This window comes from Rhineura floridana, chromosome 1 (assembly GCF_030035675.1).
Source record: "Rhineura floridana isolate rRhiFlo1 chromosome 1, rRhiFlo1.hap2, whole genome shotgun sequence".
Taxonomy (NCBI): Eukaryota; Metazoa; Chordata; class Lepidosauria; order Squamata; family Rhineuridae; genus Rhineura; species Rhineura floridana.
Genome location: NC_084480.1, coordinates 13,536,765 through 13,549,875, shown reverse-complemented (window position 1 = coordinate 13,549,875; position 13,111 = coordinate 13,536,765). Strand labels below are relative to the sequence as shown.

At 42.7% G+C, this 13,111-nt stretch overlaps 1 protein-coding gene across 1 annotated transcript; it reads left to right on the top strand.

The window, feature by feature from the left end:
- Window positions 1–2,482: 2,482 nt before the first annotated feature.
- IER3IP1 (immediate early response 3 interacting protein 1) lies at window positions 2,483–10,733 on the top strand. The gene is made up of 3 exons (XM_061614005.1): window positions 2,483–2,677; window positions 8,628–8,729; window positions 10,545–10,733. Exons 1-3 carry the CDS (start codon window positions 2,587–2,589, stop codon window positions 10,598–10,600), a joined length of 249 nt encoding a protein of 82 aa, XP_061469989.1. The 5' UTR covers window positions 2,483–2,586; the 3' UTR covers window positions 10,601–10,733.
- Window positions 10,734–13,111: the final 2,378 nt, after the last annotated feature.

The following is a 13,111-nucleotide window of genomic DNA, read 5'->3' as shown; positions in this document are numbered from 1 at the left end:
CTTACATTTATATTCCACTTTTCCTCCAAGGAGCTCAAGATGGCAAATCTGGTTATTCCCCCTCCCCATTTTATTCTCACAGTAACCCGGTGAGGTGGGTTAAGGCACCAAGGCAGCGTCTGGCCCAAGATCACTTAGTAAGCTTCATGGATGAGTGTTACTCTGTGACTTATTGTAAACCACGCTGGAAATTGGTACTGGAGGGCAGAGCTGTGCCTGCCACATCAGATGCTTTGCCTCCCCGATTGGGCTAGTCTCCTGCCCTCAGCTGCAGTGTCAGATGCTGATCACCAGCTTTGCTTTTGGACATGGAGTGAGAGGGTGGACGCCATCTTGTCTTTCTCCTCAGGTAGCCAAAGGTCTTTGGCCAGCCCACAGCGAGTGTTTATAATCGGATTATGGGCAGTGGCATTGATTGTGCGGAGTACAGCAGCACTTTCCCCTGCAAAGTCTTTTTTTTTAATTACTCAGTCATTTAAGCTGGTCTCATGGCCTCCATCTGCTTTTTGGTTTTATAATCCATTGCCTTTCAGCTTTATTGTTGTTTGAATGACTTTTGTTTTTATTGTACTGTATTGTACCATCTTGTATCATTGGACACTGGGTCGGTTTAGAATTTTTTAGAAACGAAAACCGTTCCCTAGCATTACTAATAAACTAAAAACAATGAATACAGGCACCCACTGAATGTCTTCCCTGTCAGGCGGCTATTTGGAAAAGATGCGGGGAGAGCACTTATGAGAGAATATTAATTGATTTATATGTTTAAAATGGTCACGCCCCCCCCGAAAGTTCGTAGGGGCTTATTAATAACTAGGCCTCTCATAAACCAAACATATTTCGAGGATAATAATAATAATAATAATAAAATTTTATTTGTGAGTCGCCTATCTGTCCGAATTAACGGACACTCTAGGCGACATACAATAGCATAGTAAAATACAATATACAAATCAAAAAGCCACAATCATCAGTTAATCTAAAACCAGCCTTCAATTAATACATCATAAAAACTAATCCACCCCAGAAATCCTGTAGGCCTGCCTGAATAGCCAGGTCTTTAAGGCTCGGCGAAAGCCCATCAGGGAAGAGGCATGTCGAAGGTCAAAAGGAAGGGAATTCCAGAGGGTGGAGGCCACAATCGAGAATGCCCTCTCTCTGGTCCGCACCAGCCTAGCTGTTTTGACTGGTGGGACCGAGAGGAGGTCTTGTGTGGCTGATCTCATCTGGCGGCATAATTGGTGATACTGGAGGCGTTCCTTCAGATAAACTGGGCCGAAACCGTATAGGGTTTTAAAGGTCAACACCAATACCTTGAATTGTGCCCGGTAAACAACTGGTAACCAGTGTAGGTCTACTAACACCGGAGTTATATGATCCCGGCGACGGCTATGCTTAATCAAGCGTGCCGCCGCATTCTGTACCAGCTGCAATTTCCGGACCATTTTCAAGGGTAACCCCACGTAGAGCGCATTACAGTAGTCTAAGCGAGAGGAGACCAGGGCATGTATCACTCGTGGGAGCAGATGCATAGGAAGGTAGGTTCGCAGCCTCTGTATCAGATGTAATTGATACCAAGCTGCCCAGCTCACTGCCGAGACCTGAGCCTCCATGGACAGCTGGGAGTCAAGAATGACCCCTAGGCTGCAGACCTGGTCCTTCAGGGATAATCTCACCCCGTTGAGCACCAAGTCTATATCTCCCAACCTTCTCTTGTCACCCACGAGCAACACCTTGGTCTTGTCGGGGTTTAGTTTCAGCCTGTTCTCTCCCATCCATCCACTTACGGCTTCCAGGCACTTGGACATGGTGTTCACAGCCAACTCTGGTGAGGACTTAAATGAGAGATAGAGCTGAGTGTCGTCCGCATATTGGTGACACTGCAGCCCAAAACTCCTGATGATGGCTCCCAGCAGTTTCACATAGATGTTGAATAGCATGGGGGAGAGGATAGAACCCTGTGGCACTCCACAATTGAGAGGCCAAGGGTCTGAAACCTCATCCCCCAATGCCACCCGTTGATGCCTGTCTGAGAGATAGGAATGGAACCACCTTAAAACAGTGCCCCCTATTCCTAATCCCTCCAGGCGATTTAAGAGGATACCGTGATCAACGGTATCAAAAGCCGCTGAGAGATCTAGGAGGACGAGGAAGGTATATGATCTTCGTCCACTGCGAAGTACCAAACCCGTCAGCCGCCCTTATACAACAACCACCTAGCCGGGGAGGGGAGAAATGAAGAAGGCGGGAAAAGAAAACCAAAGCTCCAGCCCCCCCCTTTACACCTCCGCAAGGGAGGTGGGACCGCCACCTTCTCCTTACGTCACTTCGTTGCTTCTCTACTCCGGGGAGGGGGTGAGAGTCCCTCCAAGATGCTTTTGGACTCCAATTCCCACCAATCCTACACGGTATGGCTAATGATCAGAGGATGATGGGAGTCGTAGTGCAGCAACCAATGAAGAACCCCGCCGGGCTTCCTGCCCTTCGTACGTTCAGCGCCACGTCCTGACACGTCCTGCGCATGCGCGGACGGGAGCGGCCGTAGTTGCGGCGGGGAAAGTTCGCCGGGCCGCGTCGGCGGCAGTGATGGCGTTCACGCTGTACTCGCTACTGCAGGCCGCGCTGCTGTTTGTCAACGCCATCGCTGTGCTGCACGAGGAGCGCTTCCTCCGCAGGAGTAAGTCACTCAATCAAAGGAGTGAGGGGTCCCAACTGTCGTCGGGTACCCGCTTAGGCTGGGTTGGGAGCCTCGCCTTGCCCCTTCCTCAGGCTGTTGGGAGGGGGGTAGAGGGCCCAGGCCGAGGGAGAGGCTTCCGTGACCACGTCAGGTAGCCAAGACGTTATCGCTCTTTTTGCGATTTAATGCCTAACGACGGCAATAATTAGCATTATTCACGCAAGTTAAGAGAACGAGAAACTTGCCCGCAAACCCCAACCAAAAGGGGGAAAAAAGGATAAGAGAGAAAAATAATAATAATCAAGGCTAGAAACATGCAGAGGGAGCGATATAGAAATTGCTACGATAAAGTGGAGGTGGGAAAGAGGAGAGATCAAATGAACGTGGGTTGTCAGCAGCCCTATCTACATCCCACCCACCCCCGTTGAAGCTAATTTTGTTCCTGGCTCTGCTTGGTTGGTTGACGGATGTTCTGCAACATTTCTCTTTAAAAATGCCGTGTGAATATGCATCTAAAAATGGGACGGTGTAAAAGCTCTTACACTGTTCCTCTGAAAATGTCTTTTTCATAACAAAACGGTTGCTGTAACAAAGCATGCTATATTATTATTATTATTATTAGAAATAATTACCCCATCCTTCCTCCCAGTAGGAGCCCAGGGTGGCTATATGTAGGTTGCATATATGCACAAATGCATTAAATATTATACTAGTGTGTTGTATATAAATATGCATATGTTACAGAGTATATAACTTATAAGTAGTAAGCCTCTGTTAACATCCACCACCATAAATATAAATATGGATGCACTTTATGCCCTTCAGTGTCTTTCGCATCCTTCAGTGGCCACAGCTAGAAGACCAAATAACTTGTCTGAAGCTGAGGGGAAGGGTTGAATGGGGAGATGCTCACAGGTCTCCTGTAAGTGGCTGAGTGCATTGCATCGTACAATTGCTATTATTTATTGAATTCTGTCCTTCTTCCCGAAGGAACCCAGGGCGGCAAACACACCACTAAAATAATTTAATAACAACAAAAATAAAAGCGTTCCAAAAGCAGTTAAAACTTTTTTTCATGCAGTGATCCATGGGTTGCTAGGAACAGTCTCCTTCAGCCATCAAATGTCTGGGTCAATAGGAATGTTTTCAAGTTCCTCCTAGAAGGCAATAGTGATAGAGACAGATATACCTCACCGTCTGTAAAGTACATAAGAACATAAGAAGAGCCTGCTGGATCAGGCCAGTGGCCCATCTAGTCCAGCATCCTGTTCTCACAGTGGCCAACCAGGTGCCGGGGGGAAGCCCGCAAGAAGGACCCGAGTGCAAGAACACTCTCCCCTCCTGAGGCTTCCGGCAACTGGTTTTCAGAAGCATGCTGCCTCTGACTAGGGTGGCAGAGCACAGCCATCATGGCTAGTAGCCATTGATAGCTCTGTCCTCCATGAATTTGTCTAATCTTCTTTTAAAGCCATCCAAGCTGGTGGCCATTACTGCATCTTGTGGGAGCAAATTCCATAGTTTAACTATGCGCTGAGTAAAGAAGTACTTCCTTTTGTCTGTCCTGAATCTTCCAACATTCAGCTTCTTTGAATGTCCACGAGTTCTAGTATTATGAGGGAGGGAGAAAAACTTTTCTCTATCCACTTTCTCAATGCCATGCATAATTTTATACACTTCTGTCATGTGTCCTCTGACCCGCCTTTTCTCTAAACTAAAAAGCCCCAAATGCTGCAACCTTTCCTCGTAAGGGAGTCGCTCCATCCCCTTGATCATTCTGGTTGCCCTCCTCTGAACCTTTTCCAACTCTATAATATCCTTTTTGAGATGAGGCGACCAGAACTGTACACAGTATTCCAAATGATGTCGGCTGTTTTATTTTCAATACCTTTCCTAATTATCGCTAGCATGGAATTTGCCTTTTTCACAGCTGCCGCACACTGGGTCGACATTTTCATCGTGCTGTCCACTACAACCCCGAGGTCTCTCTCCTGGTCGGTCACCGCCAGTTCAGACCCCATGAGCATATATGTGAAATTAAGATTTTTTTGCTCGAATATGCATAATTTTACACTTGTTTATATTGAATTGCATTTCCATTTTCCCGCCCATTCACTCAGTTTGGAGAGGTCTTTTTGGAGCTCTTCGCAATCCCTTTTTGTTTTAACAACCCTGAACAATTTAGTATCGTCAGCAAACTTGGCCACTTCGCTCACTCCTAATTCTAGGTCATTAATGAACAAGTTGAAAAGTACAGGTCCTAATACCGAGCCTTGAGGGACTCTTCTTTCTACAGCCCTCCATTGGGAGAACTGTCCATTTATTCCTACTCTCTGCTTTCTGCTTCTTAACCAATTCCTTATCCACAAGAGGACTTCTCCTTTTATTCCATGACTGCTAAAGCTTCCTCAGAAGTCTTTGGTGAGGTACCTTGTCAAAAGCTCTTTGAAAGTCTAAGTACACTATGTCCACTGGATCACCTCTATCTATATGCTTGTTGACACTCTCAAGGAATTCTAATAGGTTACTGAGACAGGACTTTCCCTTGCAGAAGCCATGCTGGCTGTGCTTCAGCAAGGCTTGTTCTTCTATGTGTTTAGTTAATCTAGCTTTAATACTACTTTCTACCAGTTTTCCAGGGACAGAAGTTAAGCTAACTGGCCTGTAATTTCCGGGATTCCCCCTGGATCCCTTTTTGAAGATTGGTGTTACATTTGCCACTTTCCAGCCCTCAGGCACGGAAGAGGACCCGAGGGACAAGTTACATATTTTAGTTAGCAGATCAGCAATTTCACATTTGAATTCTTTGAGAACTCTCGGGTGGATGCCATCTGGGCCCGGTGATTTGTCCATTTTTATATTGTCTATTAAGCCTAGAACTTCCTCTCTCGTTACCACTATTTGTCTCAGTTCCTCAGAATCCCTTCCTGCAAATGTTAGTTCAGGTTCAGGGATCTGCCCTATATCTTCCACTGTGAAGACAGATGCAAAAAATTCATTTAGCTTCTCTGCAATCTCCTTATCGTTCTTTAGTACACCTTTGACTCCTTTATCATCCAAGGGTCCAATCGCCTCCCTAGATGGTCTCCTGCTTTGAATGTATTTATAGAATTTTTTGTTGTTGGTTTTTATGTTCTTAGCAATGCACTCCTCAAATTCTTTTTTAGCATCCCTTATTGTCTTCTTGCATTTCTTTTGCCAGAGTTTGTGTTCCTTTTTATTTTCTTAATTCGGACAAGACTTCCATTTTCTGAAGGAAGACTTTTTGCCTCTAAGAGTTTCTTGACTTTGCTTGTTAACCATGCTGGCATCTTCTTGGCCCTGGCGGTACCTTTTCTGATCTGCGGTATGCACCCCAGTTGAGCTTCTAATATAGTGTTTTTAAAGTAGGGGAGAAACAATGCGCCTGCAGCCTCTGTAGTGTTATGTTGGACTTAAGAGATGTAACTTGGGGAGCTGCACCTATGAGCAAGCAGTATGAATTGACCATTCCTTCAGTATTTCTGTAGTGTGTTTTCCTAACTGCTCAAAAGATTTCATATTATCTTAGTAACTCTTATAACCCCCCTGCATTATCTCTTGCCTCCTCCCTCCCTCCCCCCATCACAGAGAATGAGCTGAGGTTGATTAATCGTAGCTTGCCTCCTTGGAGGAGATATAGCCAATCTACAATACAAATTGAGGATCTCTAGCACATACCTTACGCTTGCAATCATTGTTAGCCAGCTCATTCTGTCTGGGGTGAATGTTGCCTTTGCTTCATTTTTAATTACCCCTTAAATGGATTTTTAATCATTCTGTCATAGTTGCAGTCAGGGGAAATAAAAGAATAATCAAAATGTGACATTTCCACACAACCCTTAGAAAGTGTTCTTGTGGTCCAGTGAGGAGTTTAATCCACAAATGATTATGATACCACAGCATACCAACTACTCTTATATTTATTCATTGTAGTTACTGTATATACTCGCCCTTTATCCAGGATTCTCCTCAGACCCCCTTTTTATCTTCACAACAGCGCTATGTGGTTAGGCTAAGAAAGTGTGACAGGCCCAAGATCACTTGGTAAGCTGTGTGAGGATTTGAACCCAGGTCTCCCAGTCCTAGTCCAACACTCTACACTGCAACATGAAGGCTCTTTTGAGTTGATGTGGGTTATGAATATATTTGTATATATGACACAAGAAAGATTAAACGTCTGCCTTATTTCTTTTCCAGCCGTAAAGCAATGCTGGCTCTGTAAAGGGCAGCTGCAGTCTCCATAGTGTTGTGCTGGACTTACAGATCTAACATTTCTGGAATTATTTATGTTGTGGGGGGAAATTGAAATATATGCAATACCTGCATCTGTATTAAACCAAAATGGATTTTATTGCTTTTTAACAACATAAAAATTTAATTTATAACTGAATATAAAATTATATCATTTGGCATATTTATGGAAATTCAAAACTATATAGATTTGTTCTAGCAAAATGACAACTGAACCCAACTGTAGTCCACTTCCTTCCGTGAGAATTGGTTAAAACTAACTTATCCAAATTCTCAGATTTTTCTTGTGAGCCTTTGGCATCCACAGCAGTTCTTCTGCAGTTTCTGCCTCATGTCCTTGTTACTTTTTTATACTCCAGCAAGGCAGGATGATAATTTTTTTCCCAGTTGTTGGCAAGATACCTATGTAAGAGTAGCTTGAAGGGAGAGAGGAAAAGGTCCACCATAAGAGAGGCCAGGCTCTAGCCTCCCAGTCCCAAAAATTAATGTAAAAACTAAAGAAAAGTACTGATAGTGATTAAAAAAGAGAGAGAGAACGAAATACCATCAATACCAAGTTAGCCAAACTAAAACGTTTGGAGAAAAGGTGTCTGAGGTGGAATGCTACAGATTGATGCACATATATTTTAATTACAGTTTTATTAACTTTTACTTACAAGTCCTGAACAATTTTTTTCCTTACAATTGCTTGCATTACTTGCCAGTTTGCACATTCTAGTGTTAAATCTTCATCTGGGCTTCTGATTGTTCAGATTAAATCTGATCTAGATAAGTGGTTCTTGTAATCCCATTAATGTTGACAGTGAAGTAGTAGGCAGAGGTTTTGGAATAAAGGGTGGTATTCATTGCTAATCCTACTCAAAGTAGACCCACTAAAGTTAATAGACAAGACTAACTTGTGCTCACTTATTTGAATAGGTCTGCTCAAAGATAGGACTTAATACCAGGCAAACTCTGGTGCAGGTGTGAGAAGCCATTGACTTTCCCAGTGAACTATAACCCCCATCAGTCCCAGCAGGCATGGCCAATGGTCAGAGATTATGGGAGTTGTAACATCATCTGGAGGGCCAAAGGTTCCCCACACATGCTCTGGTGCAAGCAGTTGGTGGGCAATACACCAAGTTTCATTGCTTTGAAGGTTTTGCTTTCTAGATTTTGATAGGATTGTTGCTCCTACACATAACTGTAGTTATATTGTTAAGGTTTTTGTGAGGTTGACTGATAGATTTCCATAGAAAACTGAAACTGTTAGCCTGTTCTTTCTTTCTCTTGTGATATGTTCAAATAATTACATCATGTAATAATATACTGCAAGGCTAGGGAATCTGTGACCTTTCAGATTATGATAGATTCCAATTCTCCTCATCTCTAGCCAGCATGGATGATGGAAGTTGTAGTTCAGCAACATTGGGAGAGCCGCAGGTTCCTCATTCCTGATACATAGTCTTAGTTTGCCAAAAAACATCTAGTCTCTGGTTATTCTCTTTCTCATAAAAGTATTTGATGTATCTAGTTTGAATTACAGTTTCGGATCACCTGGTATTTAAACAAATACTGTTTTTATTGCAGTATCTGGGCTTAAAGTACTTTCCTATTTCTAAGATAAAATGCTCATTAATATGACCCATAATTTACATTATGTGTTTATAAGTAATAAAAATAAAACTTTTGAATTATACAGTTGGCTGGGGAACAGACCAGGGAATTGGAGGATTTGGAGAAGAGCCAGGAATTAAAGGACAGTTAATGAACCTTATCCGATCTGTACGAACAGTTATGAGAGGTAAGGTGGATGAAATAATATTTTCAGTAACATTGTTAGTGTTTTTCTTTTAATGCCTTCTGTATCCCAGATACTTGGTATTACTGTGGCTGTTATTTATTAAATTTTATTTATTAAATTTATTAGTCGCCCATCTTGCTGGTTATCCAGCCACTCTGGGCGACGTACAACATAACAACATTGCAGTTTAAGTTAAACTGTCCTGAGTTGCTGAATCCATGCGTCTTCCTGAGTGTGTGGTTATACAGTTGCAACACCATGACATACGATAATTGCATCGACCAGAATAAGGACTCTTGCATCTTATCCTGCTCAGTGGTGGCCTGATAACCAGATGAAAAATTTTTGGTGGTACTACCAATATGTGGACCAGTGCTTAAACTTTGCCTCCTGTACTCTCTGCTGTTTCTGTGTCCTGTCAATCTTATGAGCGCTGTTGCTTCTCTCTTATCCTGACTCCCCTAACTCAATCACCTCAGTGCTCTTCATTTCTCTGAAGAATGTGAGTGTCTCTAGATGCTCCCCCTACTTCATGTCCGCATCTTTTTTTAAAAAGTATTTATTCATTTTTAAAACACACACAAGTGGTTTACAGAGTCAAATCATAAAATACTGTTGTGCCACTGCAGTGAATACCCTGCTCTGAGAAATCATGAAGCAGACTTCAGCAGCACCACTAGGAGGGCCTCCCCAGATGACTGCAGTGACTGGACAGGCCTATAAGGAATAAGGTGGTTCCTTGGGTAACTTGGTGCAAAGTTGTTTAGGGCTTTATAAACTAAAAACAAAACCTTGAACTGGGCCTAGTAACATATTGATAGCCAGTGCAATATGCTGATGGTAGGATACTCTAGCTCCCTCATTTTTCACCAGCTGCAGTTTCCAGTTCAACTTCAATGGCAGCCTCACTTAGAGCACATTACAGTCATCCTGTCTTAATACAAATGCATGGACCACTGTGGCCAAGCTGTCCCTATCCAGGCCACTTTGCATTCCAGATAACCTTCTCCTTTTGTTGATTGCATTTAAGGAATGTGGGGTGTTTTTACTGACAGGGTTATACATTCCAGATATGTGCAGGCTGTGTGTGTCATGGTGTATGTGGCATACTTGGGGTGTGTGTGCTGTTACCAGAGTGACAAATTATGATTGAATCGGGGGGGATTAAAAAGGGTTTAAAATGTGAAATAACTTAAAATTTTCTGTTACAGTAGGGCCCCACTCATACGGCAGGTTAGGTTCCAGACCCCCGCCGAATAGTGAAAACCACTGAAAAGCGGATCAGCTGTAGCGCGGGGGTCTGGAACCTAACCCGCTGATTGCACCGGAGGAGGAGAAGATCAGCTGTAGCGTGCTACAGCTAATCTTCTCCGGTGCGATCAGCTGGAGTGCGGGAGTCTAATCGCCCCAGGAGGAGGAGAAGATCTACAGCTGATCTTCCCCTCCTCCAGCAAGATCAGCGGGAGTTTGATCGTGCCAGAAGAGGAGGAGATCAGCTGTAGCACTCTACAGCTGATCTTCCTCTCCTCCGGGAAGATCAGCTGGAGTGCAGGCAGCTCGAGCCCCCCCTTCAGCTGATCTCCCCGCTGGCACCGTATTAATGGAGCACCGAAAAGCAGGGCGCAGAGAAGCGGGGCCCTACTGTACTGAAATTGTTGTCCTGTTTACTTGCATTCAGAAAATGCATGAGAACCCCAAAAGAAATTGTGAGGGATGTTGACTTTCCTTGTTCCTGAAGATTCTTCTCAGTTTAATGCAGTATCATGTTTGTCATATGTAGAGAAGCTATAATGCTCTTCTTATTTTTCTTTGCAGTGCCATTAATTGGAGTGAACACCGTGACAATTGTGTTGCTTTTATTGTTTGGGTGAAGATGGTGTCTTCAGAGCAACCTGTACAGTATCTAGAACAGATAGACTGTGGACCAGTTTATTCATTGGGATTCAATCTGGCTTAGTTTTTGAAGCCACACGCTTGTTTCAATAAAGATACCATTTCTATTTATTGTATTCCTTAATATTCACTTCATTTTATTGCAACAGAGAATCAGATCATTGCAAAAGTGCTGTATATCTGCTGAACCTGAAACACATTTTTTCCACTTCATAGTATCAAATGTTTACAGTATGCATTGTAACATATTGTAGTAAAGGCTTAAATATGCTGTTTCTTAAATTCTTTGTTGCACAGGGCTGAATTTCCAAACAATACGGTTGAGGTGTGTGTGTTTTTTAAAAGTAAAATCTGGCCCATGGACTATAAAGTGAACGTCACTGAAATTGAATGTTGATACTGACACACGTGATAGTTGAGCAGCAGTATCTGATTGACATCTTTACACAACAGTAGCATTTTAAGTGTAAGTTTGAAATTTGATGACATGCTGTAAATGGTATGTAGCAAAACCTAGAAGAATTAGGTGAGATGGAAACATGACTCCTAAAATTTTGTTCAGCAAATGGAGTTCATTAGTATGTTTTACATTGGATTTTTTCTTTCCCGAGATTTGTAAGTGTGAAATATTTGTAAAGTAGCAGCGTGTACGAAAAGAAGTGTGGATGCTATGTCTAAACATATCTGTTTTGGTGAATGCATTTTTAAATATTGGGGGAAATAATATTACAAAACAAATGTGGCTGCACTTCCTTTTTGTGTGCGTGTGTAGAAAAAGAAATCATGTAGAATTGATTCAGTATGTGTTTGGGATTAAAATCTGATAGAAGCAGATTTTACTTAAAATTCAGACTTTAGGGTTGTGCCCAGTGAAATACACTGTATCTCTGATTCAGATATTGGGGTGTTGTTTCCTTTACATGGAAGATAATCCCAGAGAAACCTGGATTATAATGAAGTCCTTTTAATAGAGCAATCCTACCGCTGAGCAGTTGGTGGAGGAGGAGGAGGAGGAGATGGTGGAAAGCTCCTTGGGAGCCGTCAGCCCATCTGAATGTTGGCTCTGTTGGGAGCCATGCGCACAAGCCAGGTAGAAAGCACCAGCTCCGGTGAACTGGCCTCCTGGAAAGTAAGTGTTCCCCATAGGCCTGAACAGAAAATAAAATGGTTTTACTCTGCCGGCCTTTTGGCCAGCAGAGTTTGAAGGGGGTTCAAGAGTCAGGGGACGGGTCTGCATGCGAGAAGGATCTTGTGTAAATCCCCCCTGTGGCTACATCTCCAGAATGCCCTGTTTTGGGGCCTTCTGCCAGCCTTCCATCCACTGAGCTGGCTGTCCCCAGCAGAGCCACATTGCCACAGCGGAGAGCTGCTCCAGCATAGTCGGGAGCGTCCCAATGCTGCTGGGGATCCACAGCATCCACCTTGCCCCAGCCCAGCAGAAGGGTGAGTTGGATTGTGCTCTAAATATGGAGAATGGGGTTTTGACAACCAAGGGAAATCTGATGAGCAAAATGAAATAATTTCCCCTGTTCATCATCTGAGTGCACACTCTGCTACATGTTTACTAAAAAAAAAAAGACTTTGTTAAGTGAATTGGAGATAAGCTGTTAATAGCAAGGTATTGTTCTGTTGTAGCTTTTCCATATAATTATTTCATCCCAACAGCCACCATTTACCCTCAAATATAGAACTTCTCTCCTTTGAAGGATTCAAAGAGTTTTGGTCCTGTCTGGTATACTACAAGATAAATGTGGTATCTTACTATACCAACTTCTGTTGCTATAAGATTTTCAACCACCTCAGTTATACATACTATTTTATAAGATACAACAGAAAAGTAGCTGTTGGCATAGTGCAAAGTTGACTGCAAATGAAAACATGAAAAAGGGTAAACCTTAATTGCTTCAGGTTCGAGGTGCTAGAAATTAAGGACGTTTCTTTTTTAACCCATATTTGTTTTACATCTATGGTTAGGAACCTTAATCTATGCTTTCTACAAACTGCTAATGAATTTAAGCCAATACTTTTAAGCTTTTAAAAACCCATTTTCTGTTTGAGATTACTTTTGAAATTATTTCCTTTCGGAAGAGCTGTCTTGGCTTACCTTATCCCGCTGACCTTAAACCTGAATTGCCACAATTGCTAGTTAATATAATAGCTATCCAATCCCTTTACTGTTGCAAATACATTTCCTAAAACCTAAATATTCTATTACAGTATGCATGATGAGATTCCACCACCTTTTGCGCCTTCAGTAAGGTTGCCATAGGAAGTAACCCTCTTCTGGTTTTGAACAGTGTCGAAAGAACGTTGGTTGGTACTGGGACAGCTGCATGATAATAGTTCTGCTATCAATGGTAAATGCATAGCAATCAATAAGCTTAATTAAAAATTATTCTACCACATGTTCAGTTATTTTCAGAACTGCAAACTCAGCGCCACAATCAAGCCAAAGTTTAAAATATGCTTTCAGTGGGAGCATTAAAAAC